The sequence below is a fragment of the Clinocottus analis genome, unplaced genomic scaffold, assembly GCF_023055335.1.
Source record: "Clinocottus analis isolate CAN_PGR_092001 unplaced genomic scaffold, fCliAna1.0.p SCAF_2, whole genome shotgun sequence".
NCBI lineage: Eukaryota > Metazoa > Chordata > Actinopteri > Perciformes > Cottidae > Clinocottus > Clinocottus analis.
In genome coordinates, this window is record NW_027175931.1 from 8,198,789 (window position 1) to 8,221,271 (window position 22,483).

The window sequence follows — 22,483 nt, forward strand, 5'->3', positions numbered from 1 at the left end:
CAAATAAGGACTTTCTTCCTTATTTCAAAGCTCTTTAAGTAATGAAAATAGGAATGTGTCTTAACTTTTTAGCATGACAGAGGAATATCATATGAAGACCTAGCCATATAATTACATTTTTGTATTTTTATTTTGCATATGTTCCGTTTGGTCTAATTCAAAGATCTTCATGTAATGATGTCGGCATTGTCTGCAGGCAATGGCAAAGGCCTCATTTTAGCAGGTTTTCTCCCATTTTAAAAACCTGCATATTCAAAAAAATGTATGTGAAATATAAACCTCGTATAAAAGTGGTCATCCCTCTTTCTGTGTCTCCCCTCTTTTAGCTTCCAGTTGACAGTGGAGATGTTTGACTACCTGGAGTGTGAGCTCAACCTCTTCCTGGGTGGTAAGCTATTCTGGTCCGACCGTGTGCTCTGTGTTACCAACTGTGCTGATCTGAGCCAGATTATGATGTGGCACGCACAGGTTGATGCTACTCTGACAGACAGGAAGACGCAGTCTGACTGATAGGTGTACTGTACATAATGGTGCACAGAAATAGACACTGTGGCTGCTATTAGTGATTAGATGCTGGATGGTGGTTGTCTGGGTGAGTCATCCTGGTTAAAGTCTCCAGACGGGACTCAAAATAAACAGCTGGGATGTGATTAAGAGCTCCGAGGAAATGCCGGGAATGAACAAATGAAGGAACTTTAACTATTGTTTCTATGTTCGATCGAGAAACAATATCTCTATTCAAATTCAGGACAAACGTTTCCTCTTATGAGTTATATTCTCTACGTGTTTTATGCTGTAATCTGATATTCTAATAGATGTACACAGAAACACATGAGAGCCCGTGTCACCTCACACCCAAATCTCAAAACCCTCGTCAGCTTCCTCTTTTGGTCTGGTATATTTAAAAAGCATCACGTCATCCAGGGGTCAGTGTGTGTGTGTGTGTGTGTGTGTGTGTGTGTGTGTGTGTGTGTGTGTGTGTGTGTGTGTGTGTGTGTGTGTGTGTGTGTGTGTGTGTGTGTGTGTGTGTGTGTGTGTGTGTGTGTGTGTGTGTGTGTGTGTGTGTGTGTGTGTGTGTGTGTGTGTGTGTGTGTGTTCTAGCTGTGCAGGAAACCACACCTCTGTAGTGAACACAGAGGCTTTCCAGGCTTTGGAGGTTGTTGTGAGCAGGGAAATGAAAGAGAGGCGTAATGATGGCGGCAGAGACACAATCCTGTTAGTGTTCATGTTGCTGCTTAAACTTATGTTTTTATCCTCCAACACGCAAGAGTGAGCGTTTTTTTTTCTTTTTTTTTCGCATTCAACTGTTTTATTAGTTCAAATTAGCACAGCGGAACAACTTGATTGGTCATATCAGTGACTCAGACAACAGTATGGGTGTGTGACGCTCCTGTGAATACGTCCATTGATCGTGTGTGTGTGTTTCCTCCCTGCCCTCCCCAGTGTTCAGCTCTCTGGACATGTCTCGATCGGTGTCTGTGACGGCGGCGGGCCAGTGTCGTCTGGCTCCCCTCATCCAAGTCATCCTGGACAGCAGCCACCTGTATGACTACACCGTCAAGCTGCTGTTCAAGCTGCATTCCTGTGAGTGACGCACATCCCTGTTGATCAAACGGCACGACAGGCCAAGTAGAAATAGTACAGGTTGTTCAGTGCTGGTCAAGATGCAAAGATGGTGTGGATAAACGTTATCAGTGTTCACCAGGCGGGTTGTCATGCTGAAATTCACTTGTTAAGCTGCAAAATACAGTTCAGACCTTATTAAAACAATCTTATTATGAAGTCCATTGAATCATTTAGTCAGTATTTTCATCCCAAATCTCTCTTTACTCGACGTAAAGCTCTCATTTCAACCTGATGAATGCCACGTATTCATGAGGAAGCTGCACATTGATAAGTTTGAATCATTACCAGAATAAATTCCCCTAACCCAATAAGTGGGCTTCCATTACCTTTTTTTGTGGAAAAGTTTCATTCACAGAAATGTCACCCAAGTGTAAAAATAAATATTTAACACTGCAGAGCTTTAAATCATGCTATTTGAAACCAGCAGGCGAAGAGAAGGCAAGTTTAGTAGCGTCTGTAGTGGGGTGAAAATGAAGTTCCTTGTCAATTAGTCGACAATTATTTTCACCATTCATAATTTACTCTATGAAAAGCCCAAAGTGATGTCCTTAAATTGCTTTATCTGACTATAACAGTCTGAAACCAAACAGTATTTCATCTTCTATCATACCAGATAATCACAAGAAGCAAATCCTCTTTTTTGAGAAGCTGGAACCAGCAAAGATTTCAAATTACATAAACTATTCATTTATTATCAAGGTAGCTGCCGACTGATAGTTTTCAGTCAGTAGTTGTATTATGTGACCTGCAACCAAAACTGTTAGGCATATGAATACAGGTGTGTCAATAATGTGACAGAAATAAAAACAGAATGAAGCTTAGATAAGCAAATAAAATCATAAAAATAGCCATAATGAGGATAATAGGAGAAAAATATATTGATGTAGCATTTGAGTTTTTTTCAGTGATATTTAGTTTTAATTGATTTAAAATGGAAAAAGACAGATCTGGGCCACTCGTGAATTTTGTTTGTACCAATTTCTGAACACAGTAAAAGCCACAAACGCTCTTGAATATGTCACACACAACACATCTGTTCGTATGAGTGGTTCTTGTTTGAGATCCTTTGCCTCCTGAGCAGCAGCTTTACCTTTTAGCTCTGTATAATGTGAGTTAATACTTAAAATGCGTGACGGGTTTCTTCAAAGGGGACATGCTCTCCTCAGAGTTAAATGTTTTTTCAGACCCTTTTGGCCCCTGAAACACTCCAAAGTTCCACTGGATGAACTAAAAAATGCATGCAATTCAGTTTCAACAAGCCTTTTTTCTCCGTTTCTGAAAAAAAGATGTTTGGGAGATTTGAAGGCTTTCACCTGCCAGCTTTGATACCTGCATGCTCCAAATCCCGTCATCCACATGTGCCCTCAAACTTTGCATACATACAAACACAGAACACCTGAACAGATTGTGTGTCCCTTCTCTGACATGCTTGTATTTTGTGTTTGCTCCCAGGCCTTCCAGCGGACACTCTCCAGGGCCACAGGGATCGCTTCCAGGAACAGTTTAAGAAGTATGAAATTCACTTGCCGTTACAGGAACGCTGCCGGTCACGGTTTCACTCGACACAACCGAGTGTGACCTCGAGGACTGAGCTCTTAGTACCGCGTTGAATTCATTTTCTATGTCGAAGCTCTTCTTTCTGATCTCTCCGTCTCTGTGTTTCAGGTTAAAGAGTCTGTTCTATCGCTCCAGTAACTTGCAGTATTTCAAGAGACTGATTCAGATCCCACAGCTGCCTGAGGTGAGACCCGCCCTTACTAAGTCACATGTTAACCACACCAAAGCCTAAAGTTGACCCACAAGGGCTGTGTCAGGTTTCTGTTCCCCGATGGATTAATATCTTCCAGTTGTTCATACTTTAAAACAACTCTTTATTATATCTTGTTTATATATTGTTTGCCTTTTCATATTAAAGTCTCAGCTTTTTCCAAGCTCCCTTCACTCTACTGACATACATGGCATATATATATATATATATATATATATATATATATATATAATGTAGGCCACCTTCACAATATGTACTTCTGGCTCTCAATCTCCTTAATTTGCTCGTATCTATTTGAAGATGTAACCCAGATCCATCACGAACGTAAAGCGACGACAACATGCCGCGCACATTTTCATAGCTGCACACTTTCGCGCTTCATTTTATGGAAATCAATTTCAACATTCAAAACAATTCTTTTGCGGTTTCCCAAAAAAGTCCATGACAATTATTTTTTCTTCATTGTTGAATGTCAGCGCACGGTGCCCGCTCAGCCCCCGACACTAGAATTCGGTCGGCTAGTAAATGACTAACTCTAATAATTGCGCTCTGTGTTTCTGGCAGAACCCGCCTAACTTCCTGCGTGCGTCGGCTCTGTCGGAGCACATCAGCCCTGTGGTCGTGATCCCCGCAGAGTCCTCGTCCCCCGAGTCGGAGCACTTGGTGGAGACGGACGACCTGGTGGACACGGACGTCCCCGTGCCGCCGGTAACCAAACAAGACAAGTTTCACAGAGTGGTTCCTTCTTAAATGTAGTTCATCTGTTCTGTATTTGCTGTGAAGAAGGATGCTGGGCAAGAGATGCAATGTGAGGAATGCAGGAAATTACCTGAGGAGACTCTATTTTGTTATAATTTTTCAGATTGTTTCTGAGATTACTTTCAACATCTGGTTTATGTTAATGATGGCATGTCACGATGTGAATTATATTGACTTTTGATTAAACTATTGAGTCCCTGAGGTGAATTGTATGAACAAATTCCAAATAAGTTAATGACTGTTTCATAATAACTATAACTACTTTAGTTAGTTAGGAAAGAGAAGGAAACTCAAGTTAATTACTGGGTTTTGTTGGTTTACCAATAAAACGGTGCCAATGTAAGCTTTATATAGATCATCACCATGATATTTTTCTTTTCAACTCACAGCCTGTTTTGGAGACCAAGTTTGACGACCTGTTTGGCACCTCGGCCGCTATCGACCCGTTCAACTTCAGTCAGAACGGCGTGCGGAAGGACGACAAGTAAGGCCAGAAAATGTGACATTTGTGTGTCCGCATGATTATAGTTATGGTAATTGTTTTTCAAACAGCAAGAAGCTAAATTATGACACAGATATGGATCAAACTATTAAATACAACGTTTGATTGAACGCATACAAATATCCAGACTAAAATCAAGCCAAATTTATTTCTTTTTTTACTCCTGATTTTACTTTTGATTAACGTTTTGTCTCCATCAGAGACCGTCTGATTGATCAGCTGACCAGGGAGATCCAGGCCCTCAAAGACGAGCTGGACTCTTTCAGACTGGAGGTAAAACATTTCTTCATCGCTCTGCACAGACAGCTGACGGACGTCATGTCTACACACAAAGAAACCCATCGACAAAGGAAACAAGATTTGATTTCTTTTCATCCTGCCCTCCCCTCTCATCAGAGTGGTCGCTTGTGTCAGGCCCTGAGGGGGCGTGTCAATGAGCTGGAGGCGGAGCTTGCAGAGCAGAGCCACCTGAGGCTGCAGGCTGAAGGAGAGAGCGAGTTCCTGAAGGTGGAGCTGGACGACCTGCGGAGGGTCCGAGAGGACACGGAGAAGGAGCAGCGGAGCCTGACGGAGATAGAGAGTACGAACAGATTTGTAACTTCATACATTATTGTATGGTTCAGAAAGATATTTATTACATCAAAATAGTTTGGAATCACTGAAGCTTTCTTGCCTTCGTTGTCAAGGACTTAAAGTTAAGCTACAACAAAATCTAAAAGCAGTTATCAAATCTGATAAAGGAGTCTGTTTCACAATATATACAACAGAACACTAATGTCTCTCTCTGTATTGTGTTTTCCTAACCAGAAAAAGCTCAGGCCAATGAGCAGCGCTACACCAAACTGAAGGAGAAGTACTCTATGCTGGTTCAGAGCCATGCTGACCTGCTGAGGAAGGTGAGGAAGACGAGTCTTATTCCGTCAACTTCAATAAAATCCTGTGTTTTTGTCCCCTCCTAAAAAAAAAAAAAAATATTCCAAGTTTATTTAAGTTCTGTTCTCCAGCTTTCCTTTTTAAAATTCCTCCCAAGCTGAAGCTCCAGCCTCGGTCCTGATTATTTGTGTCTGTTTCTTTGTGCGTCTGCATCTGTGTCCCATGTCTTTGTGTCCTATGTCTTTGTTTGTGTGTGTGTGTGTGTGTGTGTATGTGTGTAGAACGCAGAGGTCACCCGGCAGATGACTGTGGCTCGGGCAGCACAGGACGAAGTGGAGGCAGTGAGGAGAGAGATGCAAGAGAAGGTGAAGGCCGCTCAGGAGGTTGCAGACAGACAGGTGAGTACGACATGAATATTGTTATTGAGTCAGGTGCTTTCAACTCTGTGATTTGCAGTCAAATGTTTGGCCCGACAGTGCTGACCCACACTCGCATGGATACTCGTTTGGCTACAAAAAGCCCCCACAACAGAAGAAACTGTATTTCGATGGTCCAAAATTTGTCCTTCGATAAAAGTTGTTCTGTTAATGATGTTCAAACCAAGCTGTTGTGAGGTGTCTAAAGTGAGCTTTTTTGACTGGTCTTGTTCAGGAGAGGAACCAGCTGGAGCAGTTTCAGGAGCTGCAGAGAGAGCTGGCGTCCAGCAGGACAGAGCTGGACTCCCTGAAGACCACCGTGGCCTCGTCACAACAGGTCACTCCTCTCACAAAATCACTCTCTATGAAGTTGCGAGGAAAAAATGACCAAACTAAGTAATAATGGCCTCAATTAAAATAGATAATAGCGGCTGCTGCGGGAAAGAAAGTGTGAAAAGATTAATGATGTGGAATTCTTCACTTAATAATCTGGGTGATTGTAATAGAGCACCGTCTGGGTAAAATCTAAAAATGGGCTGCTGGCATTATGCCCTCTTACTGTAGTTGTCAATTATTTGATTATCTCACTTAAACTCCACTGCTGTAGTCTTGGTTACATCTTTGGTGCACGTACCTGTGTTTGTAAAAGGTTGACAGTACGGATCAGCTGTTTATGGGACCCGTTTTCTGAAACCTGAACCCAGAACAATTAAACCCAGGTTACAGTATATAACATACATGGCATACCTGTATCAAGCTTTTCACATTGTGATTCCACTTTTCCAACTTTCACGCCCTCCATTTCCATTTTCTTGTCATATCATCTTCGTCAATGACTGTCCTTACCAAAGCAACATCTCAAACACATCCAGTTTCTGACCGAATCGATATGCTGATACAAATCTTTGGCATCGACCAATCAGGATTCAGTGTGAGGAAACTCTTTCTACTCTTTACTGTTGATCCTCTTTCGGCTTGTGTTTGTCATCTCGGCCGACCCCGGAAGCCAAGTCGATGTTTGTAAAGGGCAACGAAAGGCATTCGATAAAAAAGGAAGAGACCAGAAACACAGAAGCCGTAAAATCTTGTCCAAACAGCTGCTTGAGCTTGTGTTTGGTTCTTTGCTTCAGTGTACTCCAGCTAGCAAAAATTGATCGGCAGGAATATTTTGAAGGGGATAATAAGGGGAGAGACAGTTCAGTTGGCCATGAATTCATGCTATTAACCCTCATAACGCCACTGATTGCTCTTGACTCCCTTCGCCTTCCTGTTTCAGACGTTTTTCTGCACATGCAACGTACCTCTCATCCGTCTCCGCCTCCCACTCTGGCGTCCCACTCTTGTTGCCACTTCTTATCAACTCTGTCACTCATTCTGTCCTCCTACTCCTTCATCATCCCTCTAATCTCCACAGTCCCGTTCACACACAGCCCATGCTTTATCGCTGCTGTCGCATGTTTTCAGCTCTCGCCAGCTCCCGCCGAACAGTTTGCATCCATATTCTGAATCTTGTTTTTTCTTTATTTCTCTTCATTTCTCGCTTTCTGTCGGACCTGCTGGGACTCAGGCTGTAAGTCTCACACTTGTTTTTCTTACCGTGCACTCACTGGTGTGTATTTATATAGTGAACAGTCCAAAAATGTAATTTCACAGGACCTGTACCAGTACACAGGACTCGATGCAACTTTTCACTCTGTTGCCACAGTTTGTGGTGGTTGCTCTGCAGCCAAGTTGCACAACCGAAGCTTGCCAGTGTTCTATTGATTTGTAAACTTGGCCTCAACATGAACCTCTCTGGAGACCGTACGCTGCTCCGCAAACTTAAATGGAGGCAATATTGTTATAATCAGTTGCCGGCGATGCAGTGGGTTTTATTTCCTATTGTGTGGTCAGAGCACTCAAACCACATCCTGAACTGTCACGTCAGCTACGTATCGTCCTAACCACGTCTTCCTGTGGATTCATTGTTCCTCATAATCATCTTCTTCTTCTTTTTTTTTTTTATCCCCTCCATCTTTTATTCGTCCATGCAGTCGAGTGAGTTGCTCAGCACCCAGCTGGTCACCCTAGAGTCTGAAAAGGTGGAGCTGGTGCAGTCCTTGTCGAAGGTGGAAACAGAGCTGGCGGTCCGCGGGGAGGAGCTCGAGCGAGTCCAGAGCTCGTTGGCGACTGAGAGGGAGAGCGGGGTGAAGACGGCCGAGGCCCTGCAGAATCAGCTCAATGAGAAGGTGACAAATTGTCTTTTTACCCATTATCTTTCCTAATTAACTTTCTTAATTAGCTGCTATAAATCAAGCAGATGTTTCGGTTGCAAGTGGAGGACCCAGCGTGTCAATGAACGTCTAATTCATTTTCACATTTGGACCTTCGGGCATTTCCAATAAAGGCTCGTGTGATAAGGCCTGTGTGTCTTTGCGCCCACAGGAGAGCAGGGAGCAGGCGTTGGAGAGCCAGCTGGTTGCAGCCCGCTGGTCCAGTTTGCAGGGAGCTGTGGAGGAGGCAGAGAAGATCATCCAGGATTCGTTGACTCAGATAGAGGACCCGGCGCACATCAGCTGCACCAGCTCCGCAGGTAAGAGCAGCTGCGATGGGATGCTAATTAGCTCTGTGTGTAGTGATGTGTGTGTGCATGCTCACATGTTTACGTCTTTTCCTCTTTTTTTTTTTCTTCTCATCTCTGCAGACTACTTAGCATCCAGATGTCAGGCCTCTTTAGACTGTATGGACCGACTCCAATCGGCCAGAGAGGCCTTTCTGGCTGACAACACAGGTGAGAGCGTGAGGTGTAAAGATGTGCAATATGCTAGTACATGTCTTTTTTTATACATTCTTTCGCTACTCAACATTGTCATGAAGACCGTCGTCACCAAAACACACCTTAAAATTGTCATTATTAAACATCCTGCCTCTCCATTGTTTGCTCTGGATTTTGCTCGAGTTGTAGCGAAGCTTTGCAGGGAACTGTGCGATATCAACACTTTACTGAACTAATTTAATACAAATTACAATGATGTAGGTGCAACATATTTAAGAAGTGAGTGAGTGCAGCTCTCATTCAAGCATAGTACATATAAAAGCTAAGTTTGATCTCTTTTATCGCTGTATTTTAAGGTAATGTACTGTGTTCAGTCTACTATGGCGAATTGTCCTTCTAAATGATCAGTTGGAATAAACAATGTTAATTTCTTCATAAATGTTTTTAAGAAATCATTCCAAGCATAATCATATATAAATACTAGTCAAAAAGTGCATTAAAGTTAAAAGAAAAGATGAAACAAGAGGTTTTGTATGTTATGTTAACTGAGGCAGGTTTGATTTTATATCATCTGTTTGTCTAGGTGTATCTGAGCTGGTACGAGTGGTGACCCAGTGTGGCCACCTAGTGGGCGACACCATCGTTCAGGGTAGTGCCACCTCCCACATGGTGCCCGTTGAGCAAGCTGATGGTAAGTGTGTGTGTATGTGTGTGTGTGTGACAGAGATAGAGATTGTACTCTCCACCTCACTCCTGATGTAATCTGTGGGCCCAGACATGTACAGGTTCTGACATGTCTGTAAGTAGTTCATACCTCCTCATGTCTTACATGTGTGGAGTAAAGTTGGGCATTTAAGTTTTCTCTACCATTTCCTGGGATACATGTTAATGTTAGTGTGTAAGCTTAATGGTTATAAATGGTATCGGTCTATTTCTGAACAGCCAAATTCTGCATGGACAAAACAAAGTGGCTGACTTCATTCAAGAGTAATGTCAGTGGGATTTAGCTTTCTTTGTAGATGTTGGCAGCCCAGACAAGTCTAAACATGGCTAAATCTAATGGAGCTCTGGCCAGCAGTCCTATTCCTGCACCAAACCAAAAAAAAACAGAGACTTAAAATTGGGTCAAACTTAAGCGGTGTCTGTAGCTGTGGCTCTGACGAGCCTGTGCCTGTCTGTCTATACTGTACCGAAACATTTGAATAAAGGATGTTAAAGTACAGTTTGGTGCAAATCAGCTGTCTGTCGAGCATCTACAAATTTAAAAAAAGCAGACCGACAGCTGCTGCTGTAGAGGTAGTTTTGGTTTTTTTCTTGTTCTCTCATCCGAGTGGCTGTTTCAGTTTGTTTGCCTGAGGGGAAGTCAGAATAATTAACACTGCAGCTGCAGCCACTAGTGGCATTGTGACACATCAGAGTTTACACAAAGCACAACATGGTATTTTGATAGAAGAAGCCATTGTGGCATGTAATGATTTTCTGCTGTTTTACTCCATGCAAAGCTATAATGATTTTCTTCAGTGTGTATTCTGTAGACACTGAGCAGCTCCACAAATGTATATCATATCATAGATGTCCTACACTAAATTGGAGTGCAAGTAACAGCGCCAGGAAGTTCAGAAATATCTTGATTACATTATTGTGCTGAAGCTTGAAGCTCCAAATGTCAAAGGGATTTTGTTTCATGTAGATACATCTTCACTAAAGCAATCAAGGTCACAGGAGAAACATTCAGTTGTAGCTTTAGAATCTACTGCTTTCGTCTCATACTCTCATACATGACTTATTGGTGTGGTTTTCTTTTTGTGTGTGTTTTTAATTTTTTAAATGACATGCTCTGTCTTTGTCTCTGTCAGCCCTGTCAGAGAGCGTGAAGGCGTGCGGGGCCGAAGCTCTGGCTCTGCTGAGCCAGATGAAGCAGCAGAGCAGCCTGTCTGCAGCTGACAACGGCAAGCTGAGGGCGGCTCTGGAGGCCATCCTGGCCACTGCAGAGGTTCATACTTCATACATATACACACATACTAGTGTTTGCACTAGTTTCTGAGTTTAATTTAATCTAGACCATGATACAAAAAGTTTCATTTGTTTACTTTAATACTGACTTCAGGCTCTCTTGTTCTGTCTTTCGGTCAGAAACTGCGTCCTCGAGGTTTGGAGCTACAGCAGGGGGAGCTGGGAGATCTTGTGGAGCAGGAAATGGCCGCCACTTCCGCTGCTGTGGAGTCGGCAGCTGCCAGGATAGAGGTATGTGTGTGTGTGTGTGTGCGTGTGTCAGATGTTTTATATTTAAATGCACTTGCTGTGTGTGTGGGCGGCGGCTCTTTTTCTAAGCTGTGTAAAAAAACATTGTCCCTTGTTACACTTTCCAGCAGTATTAACTTCAAAGTGTGTTTTTTTTGTGGATCCCAACAGGAAATGCTCAACAATTCTCGAGCAGTTGATACAGGGGTCAAGATGGAAGTCAATGAGAGGTAATGCACCGCTTTAGACCAAAATCACTTTTATCGTCACAATAATCGCAATCTGTCACCTCAAATCAACTGAATACTTGCACCTGAATGAGATTCAGGAGAGACCATTTACAAAAAGATCAACCGCAATATGCTTCCAAGAATTTGTAATTTTTCCTGAAACTACAATTCACCCACAAAGAAATATTTTCTCTTTCTAGGACTTCATCTTTGTTTCCTTTGTATTAACCGTAACCTAACCGTAAAGTTGAACAACACCCACCTCTGTGGTTGAAGACAAATTAAACAGCCTGAAACAAATATGAAGATTAAGGAACCGATTCCTCTGTAGACACAGGAAGCCCAGCCTCCTGGGATGTTTGTGAAAGACCATAATATGTAATGGTTTCCAACAATGGCAACGGACTGGAAGAGGAAATAGAGATGCTTTCAGACAACGCAGCGCAAGAGTTACATGATGTTTCATTGAAGTTGTGGACGGTCACACACTGAGGGCTGACAGGCAAAGCATTTCATCAGTTCAGCCAGAAAGTAAACGCAAACTGTGAAGTCTGAAGCCATGTAAAGTTTGCTGCTTTTCATCCATGCAGACCTATAATTAGTTTCTTTACTGTATTTTCTGTAGGTTTAAGACGGGTGATGTCATTTCTTTTTCACTGGAGTAGCTCCAGAAATTGTAACGATATCATAGATGTCCCACACCAAATTATTTTATACGGCTCCAGAAAGTTCAAAAATCTCTTGATTGCATTATTGTGCAGAAGCTTGAAGCTTCATTTTGTTGCATCCACATAAATCCTCACTAAACATTCATAGTTGCATTAGAATCAGTTTAATTGTACGTTTTATATGTTGCTGGTTTCGCCTCATACGTGTGTGCGTGCCATCTCGTAGTTGGGTTTGTATCTTTTCATCTTTAATTATCCAGTCTGTGTAATTATTCTATGTGTGTGCAAATGAAGCCAATTAGACTTTTGTTTTCTGCGCTCTATTTTTCTCTGATGTAATTATTCGTGTGTGTGTGTGTATATAGATGGATGGATGGATGGATGGATGGATGGATAGATAGATGGATATCTCTAATGTTTTCTCAGTAACCACTGCACCAGTGCTGCTGAGCGCCATCTATCAAAGTTGGATGAAATGGTGAGATCAGTAACATCTGTACTTACAGAGTCTGTGTTTGTTTCCTCTGCTCTGTCGCCCCCTGCAGGATTTTGGCCTCCTGCACAGAGCTGATGCAGGCGATTAAACAGCTCGTCTTGTCTTCCAAGAATCTGCAAAAGGACATCGTGGAGAGTGGCAGGGTGAGCTTCTTCTTCTTCTTCTTCTTCTTCTTCTTCTTCTTCTTCTTCTTCAGTGAGAATGAGATGGAGGTTATATTATTAATAGATTTCTCACTATAATCAGGCATTGTACACCAGAATAATGTGTACTATAATTAAGTAATGACTCTTGAGCCATGTATGATAGTGTTGATAATATTAAGTATAGTATTAATATATATCATAGATATACTATCTTATATAAACATAGTATAGTGTAGTGTAACATGTAATAGTATGGTATACTATAGGTTATGTAAATGTAACTAATTTTTAAAACTGAAGGTATAACCATGAAATATTAACTTGATGCCCAGAATAATATTAGCCACTCTTTACAGTCTCAGGCACACTCTCAAGAAAAGCTAAAACTGAATATGTTTTCTTGTTGGTCAAAATGTTTTAATATCTTGTCTTCGACTGAGGAATTGGGAACAACTTTTTATCCTATGTTGAAGATAAATTCATAATTGATCGATCAAGAAATAACTTGCTCGATTAATGGATCATTAAAATTATCTAAAGTTGCAGCCCGATAGTTTCAAATGTAACTCATGAAACATACATTTTATTATTCCCTCCTTTGTCCACCAGGGGGCAGCGTCCATGAAGGAATTTTATGCCAAGAACTCCCGCTGGACTGAGGGCCTGATCTCTGCCTCCAAAGCAGTGGGATGGGGCGCCACGGTCATGGTGTAAGTGTCAGTCCTGCCTCCTGAGTGTCTCCTTCTTACCGCCGAGTACAAAAACGTGTTGTGAGTCTTAAATGTCCCGCAGGATGAAAGGGGTGACCTTTTACGCGGTTAACAAAACAGTAAATCATGTCGTGAGCCTGGAAGGTCATTCATAAATCAGGTGGTTCCTGCTGTGCCGTGAACAAAGTGGTCTTAACCTCCACGTGGTGTCGTTCCAGAGATGCTGCTGATCTGGTGGTGCAGGGCAAAGGGAAGTTTGAGGAGTTGATGGTGTGTTCACATGAAATAGCAGCCAGCACAGCACAGCTAGTGGCTGCCTCGAAGGTGAGCAAAGAATGCATGTTCTTTTATTCTGTCGGTGGGTAAATGGTGAGCAGAGTTCCCATGTTGTAGATCTTATGCCTCTTGAATTGTTGACATTCTCACTCTCCAGGTAAAAGCAGACAAGGACAGCGCTAACCTGCAGCGCCTGCAGAAGGCTTCTCGGGGCGTCACACAGGCCACCGCAGCCGTCGTGGCCTCTACCAAGTCTGGGAAGTCCCAGATTGAAGAGAAAGGTGAGAAAGTTAAGATTGCTTAGTTCATAATGTTGTATGTTTGGCCTTTTTATTTGATCATAATACAACTTATCCAATTGTTTCAGAGAGTTCAAAGCTAAAAGTTGAAATAAAAACTTTAAAACCTTAATTTGTTGTTTGTGTCCAGATACAATGGACTTCTCCAGCATGACTCTCATCCAGATCAAACGACAAGAGATGGACGCACAGGTAAGCAGCAGCAGAATACAGCAAATATATCAACCATAGTAAGCCAGAAAGCCGAGTTGAGCCCTACAAATATGCTTTAACTTGGGTAAGGTAGTTACTTCAGTCCAGGAAAGTGCTCTGCATTTCATTGGAAACAAGGAAAATTCTTTCTCCCATCTAGCCCACAACACGAGGACACCTTATTTTAGAAAATACTGATTTATGTGAGTATATGTGAAGTTTCCACATCAGACTAAAAGTGTATTGTTCTTCGTCCACTGAGAGAGCCCATATGAGCACTTCACTGTGTTGTGGCTCTGCTCCCCTGACACTGAAAGAAAAACGCAGAAAGGTCTGGACCTGCTCACACACACGTCCCATTGTTGGATCGTCCCTCTGTTTGAAGTGTGTTTGTCTGAACTAAAAACCTGTATGAATAATGGTTGTTTGACTGGGCTTTGAAAAGCACACACATAGGGGTATTTGGGGAAAAAAATCAAAGGAAAAGATAAAACAATGATCAGTAAGTTCATCAATAGTCTTACATTATAATATTTGTTTCCTCCCTATCTGTCTCCATGCAACTGTATGTGCCGGTGAGGAGGTATTTCATGGTTTGCAGGGAACTGACGTGTTTGTGTTGGCCGTCCGCTTGCGTCTGTGTTTCCTCAGGTCCTGGTTCTGGAGCTGGAGACTCGTCTGCAGAAGGAGCGCGAGCGTCTCGGCGAGCTGAGGAAGAAACATTACGAGCTGGCCGGAGTAGCAGAGGGCTGGGACGAGCAACAAGAGGGTAAGGCACAGGACAACCTCGACAGAGTGAATGTGCCCCGAAATATTGCAGTAAAAATAAATAAAATGAATCTGTCTCTTTCCAAATACAACAGGTTGACCTGCCACTGCTGTCGAGCCCCTCCTCCACCAGAAGACCGGCTTCTGTCTGCCTCGTTCTATTTATACACTTTTCACTCTTTCTCCCTTGTTTACTTCTCTCTCTTTTGTTTGTTTGTTATCGAAGCCAAATTAAACGGTGCTTCTTTTCTAAACCTGCCCATGTCCAAGGGTTCAGCGACAGGGAGGTAGTGGGGTTGGGGGGGGGGGGGGGGGTGAAGGGAGGAACCAGTAGACGTGAGGAGTGGATGGAGGTGCCCGACGTCGCGGTGTCCCACCTCTCCATGCCACGCCTCTCCTCCAGGAATGCGTCGGCGAAACCGCTGTCAAAGTGAGGTGGACCCCTTCTACGGAGTATTTATTGTCTTTTCCTTGCCCGGTTTTTAACAACGGCGCTCCGTCGAGGAGTCACATTGGAGACACAAAGAGCACAAGTTCTTCTCAGTACATCCCAGAATGCACTGCACAGGGGCCAAACTCTCACCAATTATAAGAATGACAGTTCTTGCCCCTCTCCGATCCCGAAATCATGTCTCTGTGTAACGTCGATGGCATGCCTGCTCTCCCATTACAAGTGTTGTCAGCTTGTAAGTCTGTCTAAAATCCCCCCCCCCTAGTTTCTTCCTTTTCTTTCCTCACTGTGAGTTATCACCTTATCAAGTCCATACCGCTTCACTGCCTGGTTCACTGGACTTTCTGCCTTTCACCTCTCTACCATTAACGACCATGACTGTTTGCTCAAGCCTCTTCTTCTTTTAACGGACACTTGCATAGAAACTCTTAAATCCTCTCCAAAATCCAGAGTACTTTCAGAAAAGGCTTGTTTGTTTTTTCTCAAGAGTCTTCTTCCCGTAAGCTTTGAGACTGCCAACTACCTAATGCTACATCGTCAGAGGTAGTGGTGCATTGTGGGAAGGACTGATGAGAGTGAAAGTTGTTTCCCAAACTTTAAATACATTGGTTCATTTTTGTCATTTCACCTTTTTTATATTGGTTAAAAGTAGGGACAGAGGAAGGAAAACCTCCTCCCTCTAAAGCAATAGCAGTTTAAATCTGGCAGATGAACCACCAGTCGTTAGATACAGTTTCAGACCCTTATTGGTGCATACAAATGTTGGTCCCCTCAACGGATCTGTCACAGAAGCAGCGGCTGTGGAGGTGCAGCCGGGGGATCCAGTCACGTCATGAACCGCCAACTGTGTCGTCTTCTGGTCGACGGCTCTCCAAGTCCTTGGCTCAAATACTTCCTGGAGACTTTGTGAGGATGATAAACCGCTGAGGGGGTTTTCAGAAGGAAGGACCGCCCTCGGCCAGAGAAAATCTGCAGTAGCAACAAACGGAAATCCTGAAAAGGTTTGAAAGTCTGACGCGACTCTCAGGACATTCGAAGCTGCACAAACCCTGTTACTCATGAACTCATCTCCTGCCTCTTCAAACACCCTGCAGGACTGCAGCTTTATAAACCCGTCTCTAACGAACAGTCGGCATTGCCAGGACCACAATGGACTCTGAAGTGTGCAGCACATGGGGACTGCAGTGTTTTCAATAGCTTCCTAAAGACCAAGTAGCTGTGTACATAAACTACAAGCCTTCTTTTGTTGTGGAAATATATTTTGCTTTCGTTTAATCTAAAAGCATTCAATAGCGTTATGTTTTCTCTTTTGCATCTCTCCAAGTAAGGATTCAGTTTAATTGAATTAGGAATGGTGCACTTGCTAGCCACAGGAGAGAGAGGTTGTTATTTAACAGAAGGTCCTACTGAGACTGATGAACTGACCTTTAACCTGTTGCCAGTGGACTCTGTGATCATGCCTTTGTGCAAACCATGAGATGAGTATAGGCATCCGCTTGATTTCTTCTTCCTGTCTGATGACGGCCATGATGATTCTCTTGGAGTATGTCTCTCTCTGTGTCTTAACATACTTTGTTTTGACGCTCTGCTTCAGCTGTGTATCTATAAAATAAGAAAGTTGTGACACTGGTTTATTTAACAGACGCTGGTCAAATAGTATTTGCCAATAATTCTTAAAAACTAGTTCTAAACCACTTGCAGAAGCAGATTGGTGCGTCAAAACAGAGAAAAGTGTTTTATTAGTCAGACTTTGAAAATCCTGTTTGCATTTGACACCACCCATCTGTTGCCCCGAGCAGGTTTAACAAACAGCAAGTATTAATTGCATTACTGTTGGGTCCAGGTCTCTCTGTATTTAATAATGATTTTAGCTGTGTTCTGTCACTTCTTCCACACCTGGGTAGCTGGTTTCATTAGAAATTGGAATGTAAAACAACAACAAAAGACACATTTTATACGGTATTTCAAGTGTTTAGAAAGATGAATTGAATGCACCTTGATGGTTGTTTGGTTGTATTTTTGCCCAAATATTCTTTATTAATCTCTCTCTCTCTCTCTGTCCCTCTCTTTCTGTCTCTGTCTCACTCTCCCTCCTCGCTCTCGGGTCTGTGTCTGTAGTCCTACCAGCTCAGCCAGCCTTTCAAACTGCCTCACACTGTAGTCAAAGAGAAACAAATACTCACATAGCAACATTGAAATATGTCTTTGTATGATATACTAAAACTATGTTGGTGGGTTTGTTTTTATTTTTTCAGTTTTTAAAAATAAATATTTCAACTCAATAATACAGACCCAGATATGACTGTGGTTCTTATGATGTCAGACAAGTCGGCTACAGTCTGCTGTCATGAAATGTAATTAGTGAAGAGGAAACTCCTTACCTGGCTGGTTGAGAGCACTGTTCTGCCCGTTCACCAGATGTTTTCTGTTTACATAAAAGCTTACATAATTACATGAATGAAAAATGCAAGAGAAGTGGCTCAATAACTCTTTTAACCTTACATCTAAGCAGAGCTAAAATCCTAATGCACCTAATTGATTTTTTTTGGGTGGGTGCGATTCTTTTCCAGTAAAAGCATTGACTAATGCAGCTCAAAGTGTTTTCTATTTCAAATAAGATATTGTCAAATGAGAGAAACTCGTGTTGTTGCCGCCTCAACACCAACCTGCCTGCTCTTCCAACAGCAGATGCCACAACATGTTGAAGACAAGGAGTAAATATGAAGCCCAGTCTGAAACCACTGTGCTGAGATTACAGAAATCCCTAATCTGGGTTGCTCCAGGGTCAACCACATCCTCTGATAAGAGTCTTACTTCCTCGTATCTGCAGTGCAAGACCGCATTTAAAAAAAAGAAGAAGTACTTAACAGAAAACTCAAGATATATTTAGAACGTTTTATTGGTTTTTGGCACTTTAATCCATCAATAATTTCAGACTGTCCCGCAGTTAACAAGCCACACCTGCTCTCAGGTAAACCAGGTGTGCCTCGTTAACTGCCAGTGAGCCATAAATGTAAAAAGCAGCAGTAGATTTTAAAATCCAGTGATTTAATGGTGTTTAAACAACAAGGCTGAACTGTTGCTGCACAGATTCAGGTGGTCAGTTACAGTGTTTTTGAGGATTAATCAAATGGTGCGTCTTTTATCTATAGAGACTCTCAGACAGTTGACAGGTGAATATAATTCATGTTTATTAACTTCCTGGTGGAAGTACGTTGGGTCTGTTTAGCTAGATGTGCAATTACATCATCTGTACAAGAAGTACTTCTGGAGTATTTTAAAAGGCCCACAGGTGTTTTCAATCAGTTTGTCTAAGTTGTCTAAGTTGTTTTGGTTGAATGTTTGAGATTCACTGAGAATTATTGAACTAATATGAACGACTAAAAGTTCTCTAAATGATATTTGGAGCATATCACCAAACCAGTATATCTTAACATATATAGCAACTACTGGAGTAATGTCTACCTGACAGAGAATGCAGTTGCTTTATAGAAATAACTATCAATGAAGCATAGGATTTCACTTTAACTTTCCATTGGACTGTAAAATAAATAAATAAATAAATAATTACAGCTATGGATTTTACTATACATAATGTAATACTTCATTATCCCTATTTTCCTAACTTCCTGACATTAGCTTGCTGGTTAAAATGCGTTGTGAGCATTTAAACGCACCGCAGCCTGCCAGCACACATGAACAAGTTGGAAAGGCATTAAAGAGTAAGTACAGTAAAGTCCATTTTCCTTAATTTAAATAACAATAATATTATGTTGTCTATTCCATTATATTATCACATCTGATAACATTTGACATTGGATCACATAAGTTGCTCCATGCTCTGCTCTTTTTCATAAAACTGACTTAACTGAATTTGTTCTGCAATCAAAATACATTTTGCTGCGAAAATTGGAAAAGTCGATGAGTGAAGCACAACGGACATAATACAGTATACTTGTCAACGTTACTGTAGTTTGAAAAAGCCCTTCACCTTCTCATTGTCTGCTTTACGTCATTGTTCCAATCATAAATTGAATTAGCCAAAAAACTGTTTGTGGGTTGGTATTGATTCCAGATATATTTGTGCTCAAACACGTAACCCCTCTTATGTCCGCATTAAAGTCACAATCTTAAAGATCAGTTTTATTCTCTTCGGCGGCACCTCCGGCCATTAGCGGTGACTGCCAATGTGTTTTTGGGTCTAAGAGTGTGCCGCTTGTGATATATTTTTTTCTGGGAATGTTGCCAAAATTCATAATACTGCAAAATGCATGACCTTTAGTGGGCCATAGGCTCAATCTGTTGATAGTGATTTACCAGGCATGTAATTTAAAATCCATGAGATTATTACTTTATGAGTGATTGTACTCGTTTTACTTAAGACACCAGACTAAGAGTACACATGTATGTTTTAATCCTGCAGGCTGAAGGAGTTCCCTTTTAATATTCAGTATCTGTCATGTTATGGATCACTTCGTGTTGACATTGAGCAGCGAGCAGGCTGCCACTGCGCTTCTTTAAACATACAATACAGTATGCAGTGGTGTTATTTTGCTCTGTGCTGCTGTTTTGCCACATGGGTAATGTCGTGGGTGGCGCCTGTGAACCACTGAGCTGAGCTATTTTTAGTCTCTGCAGTCCTGAGCTCGGCCGCCTTACAGCAGGTCTCCTGGCAGCTGCAGCAGAGTCTGCGTTTGTTTCCCCTCTGCTCTCCAACACGAGGCCAGCGGGGACCGACCAGCGTCACGTACATCTGCTTTGAATCAGCAGGTTCACTCACAGGTACAGGCCGAGTGTTCACAGTCACTCCTGTGGACAGAAATTGACCTCGAGAACAGTCTTGGCTGCACAGACGCTCACTTGTCTTTTTGCTTCATTGAAGGACCAAATTTGTTCATTTATTTCATTCATGTGTTCTATAAATGCATCCCAGATGTGATTGTATTGATCTTTGCAGACTCATTATTAAAGGGCAAATCAATCTCCCTCCTGTAAATCCAGTCCTTTCTGTTCAGCTAGTTCTAACGATATGTTCATCAAAAATGGAAACTAATCTGTTATTAATTATTAATAACAGATTAGTCATTATTTCAACCTGTTTCCATTTGAAAATGTGCTTCTTTTCCAAAACATTTCCAGAAATTAGTATCTGTATATCCAAACCAAAAAGAAAAGGGGATTACTGCACTGAAATCATGAAAAAATAAACTTGACGTTACAAATTACATTGACTTCATAATGTTTTTATATATAATGGAAACGTTAACGTCACATTATCTCTATAGCACAACAAAATGACAAGCATGCAAGGCTTACATTATATGTTTAGTTCTCCAAGAATAATCTTGGCTTCAACATGCAGAATCTCCATTTCCACCAATTATATTATTATACTTTGCTCAAACTAAGTTATGGTATCGGGTATAAACTTGAGCGAAGCGCCACAATGAGGCTGGATTACAGATTCAGAGATAAAATGTGACTTGTTTAAGCCAAGATTGCTTCACTCTGCATGTTAGTTGTATTCCTCTTCTTAGCCGTGCTTACTATCTGGATTAAGTTGGACTTTGGTGCCAATGAAAACACCTGAACCATACACAGAAACATTTCACTGCATCCATTTCCAGAAAAATATGTGGTGATTTTGCCTTGGAGACAAAGTACATGTGCAGCCGTGAGACTTGGTTTGATCTCTAATTAGAGACTGCACTTGTTGAAAAAATAAATCTCCCATAAATCACCTGGTGGATCCTGGGCATGTGATGAGCCACGCTACAGAGGAATTCACCTGAAAGGAACCCTTGTGTTGTAAAAGCGTCTGAATGCGTTTACTTTTTATGTGAGGGTTTATCTGAAGTGTCATCACTCAGGCCGCCCTCATTGAGGGCCTTTTTGAATGCATTGTTTTGTGCTGGCCTTGCACATTGCTCTCTATAGCGCGGCTGGCCACGGTCCGCTTTTGAGTGCCTGATATAGATATGAGGTCATAGGATGAGGAAAAAAGCTTTTCCCTCTCTCCGCCGCGGCCTGTCGGTACTTCTACCCGGGTAAACAAACAAACAGGGGGCACTTTGTTTCCTTCAGGGACCAATGATTCCCTTCAAAAAAGAAGAAGGAGCCACAAAGGCAGATTTTAAATGCTGGTGCAGAAGATCCCCCGGGGGATGCTTCAGAATGATCATCAATATCTGGTGCCACTTAGGTGTAGCCAACAACAATAGCTTTTAGAAGTAAGGAAGTACTTTTTAATTTATTGAAAATACACACAAAAAAGATATGCAGCGCTCTCATGAAGCAGCAGGTTGTTGCTCTTTGTGATACGAGTCAACGGGCTTCAAGAAGAATTATCAAGCATTTATGTTGTCTCAGTGATGCAGCTGGAAACGTAAATTAAAGCAATTAATCAGGAACAGCCGCCGCATTACATGGCATGGCTGCCATTTGTATAGTTTTTCTCCACTCAGCAATACTAAAGTGTCTCCGTGTTGGTTGAGTGTGTGTGACTCTGTGCATGATGGATGATTACCCTGTGAGCCATTGCATACACACAAGATTTGGTCTTAAATTGTTTAGATCATGGTAAAGAAAGGCGGTTGGTGGTGACGTTAAAGATAAAAGACAATGTTCAACAGTATCCACTTGTCTTATTGTAGTAAGTTAAAAGTTGTTAGTACTAATATAGTGTTACATTGACATTTGCTTAATCAATAAACAAACCAATAATCCATTCCTTCCATGTATGTAGTTACAATTGTGTGTGTGTGTGTGTGTGTGTGCGTGTGTGCGTGCGTGCGTTCATGTGCAAATGTGTGCAACAAAAACCAAGGCCATGTAAGGATTCAAGTGTGTCCTTATCTGCCCTCCAGTCTTTGTAAAAGAGAGAGGCGCGTGTGTGCGGATTAGACTGTGTGTGTGTGTGTGTGTGTGTGTGTGTGTGTGTGTGTGTGTGTGTGTGTGTGTATGTGGCCTGGCAGACTGAATCTACAGCGTCGCATGTCTCTGCATGCATACCTTGGTGTGTTTTCATCAGCATGTCTTCCAGGTGGTATTGATCTCCTTTTAAATCTCAGATCCTGGAAAGTTAAAGAAAAAAAAACAAATGTACATTCAGCAGCTGGAAATACACATGAATGTGAGCTTTAAACCTGTGTGGCCCAGATTTGATATTTCCCTGCTGTCACAACATATGTGAACATCTGTAAAAATCTAGGTCAGATCGGGTAACAAATCACTGTTGATGTTGTTGTTGTTGTTGTGTGTCCTGCTTTGCCAATTTTACACATCAAATGTAATCATTACACATGTTT

General features: G+C 42.0%; 1 protein-coding gene across 2 annotated transcripts in view; it reads left to right on the top strand.

Moving 5' to 3' along the window:
• Nucleotides 1–15,034, top strand: part of hip1 (huntingtin interacting protein 1) — a 38,550-nt gene extending 23,516 nt beyond the window's left edge. For both annotated transcript variants that reach the window (XM_068584650.1, XM_068584651.1), the window contains exons 7-31: nt 327–388; nt 1,444–1,584; nt 3,079–3,136; nt 3,292–3,367; nt 3,959–4,102; nt 4,543–4,637; nt 4,856–4,928; nt 5,052–5,235; nt 5,463–5,551; nt 5,810–5,926; nt 6,180–6,281; nt 7,978–8,172; nt 8,369–8,516; nt 8,628–8,714; nt 9,283–9,390; nt 10,556–10,692; nt 10,833–10,943; nt 11,112–11,170; nt 12,384–12,477; nt 13,090–13,190; nt 13,409–13,514; nt 13,624–13,747; nt 13,896–13,957; nt 14,609–14,726; nt 14,821–15,034. In XM_068584650.1, coding sequence (XP_068440751.1) covers nt 327–388; nt 1,444–1,584; nt 3,079–3,136; nt 3,292–3,367; nt 3,959–4,102; nt 4,543–4,637; nt 4,856–4,928; nt 5,052–5,235; nt 5,463–5,551; nt 5,810–5,926; nt 6,180–6,281; nt 7,978–8,172; nt 8,369–8,516; nt 8,628–8,714; nt 9,283–9,390; nt 10,556–10,692; nt 10,833–10,943; nt 11,112–11,170; nt 12,384–12,477; nt 13,090–13,190; nt 13,409–13,514; nt 13,624–13,747; nt 13,896–13,957; nt 14,609–14,726; nt 14,821–14,825 — 2,596 coding nt within the window. In that variant the 3' untranslated portion in view covers nt 14,826–15,034. The remainder of the gene's footprint in view (nt 1–326; nt 389–1,443; nt 1,585–3,078; nt 3,137–3,291; nt 3,368–3,958; nt 4,103–4,542; nt 4,638–4,855; nt 4,929–5,051; nt 5,236–5,462; nt 5,552–5,809; nt 5,927–6,179; nt 6,282–7,977; nt 8,173–8,368; nt 8,517–8,627; nt 8,715–9,282; nt 9,391–10,555; nt 10,693–10,832; nt 10,944–11,111; nt 11,171–12,383; nt 12,478–13,089; nt 13,191–13,408; nt 13,515–13,623; nt 13,748–13,895; nt 13,958–14,608; nt 14,727–14,820) is intronic.
• The last annotated feature ends 7,449 nt before the right edge of the window (nt 15,035–22,483 follow it).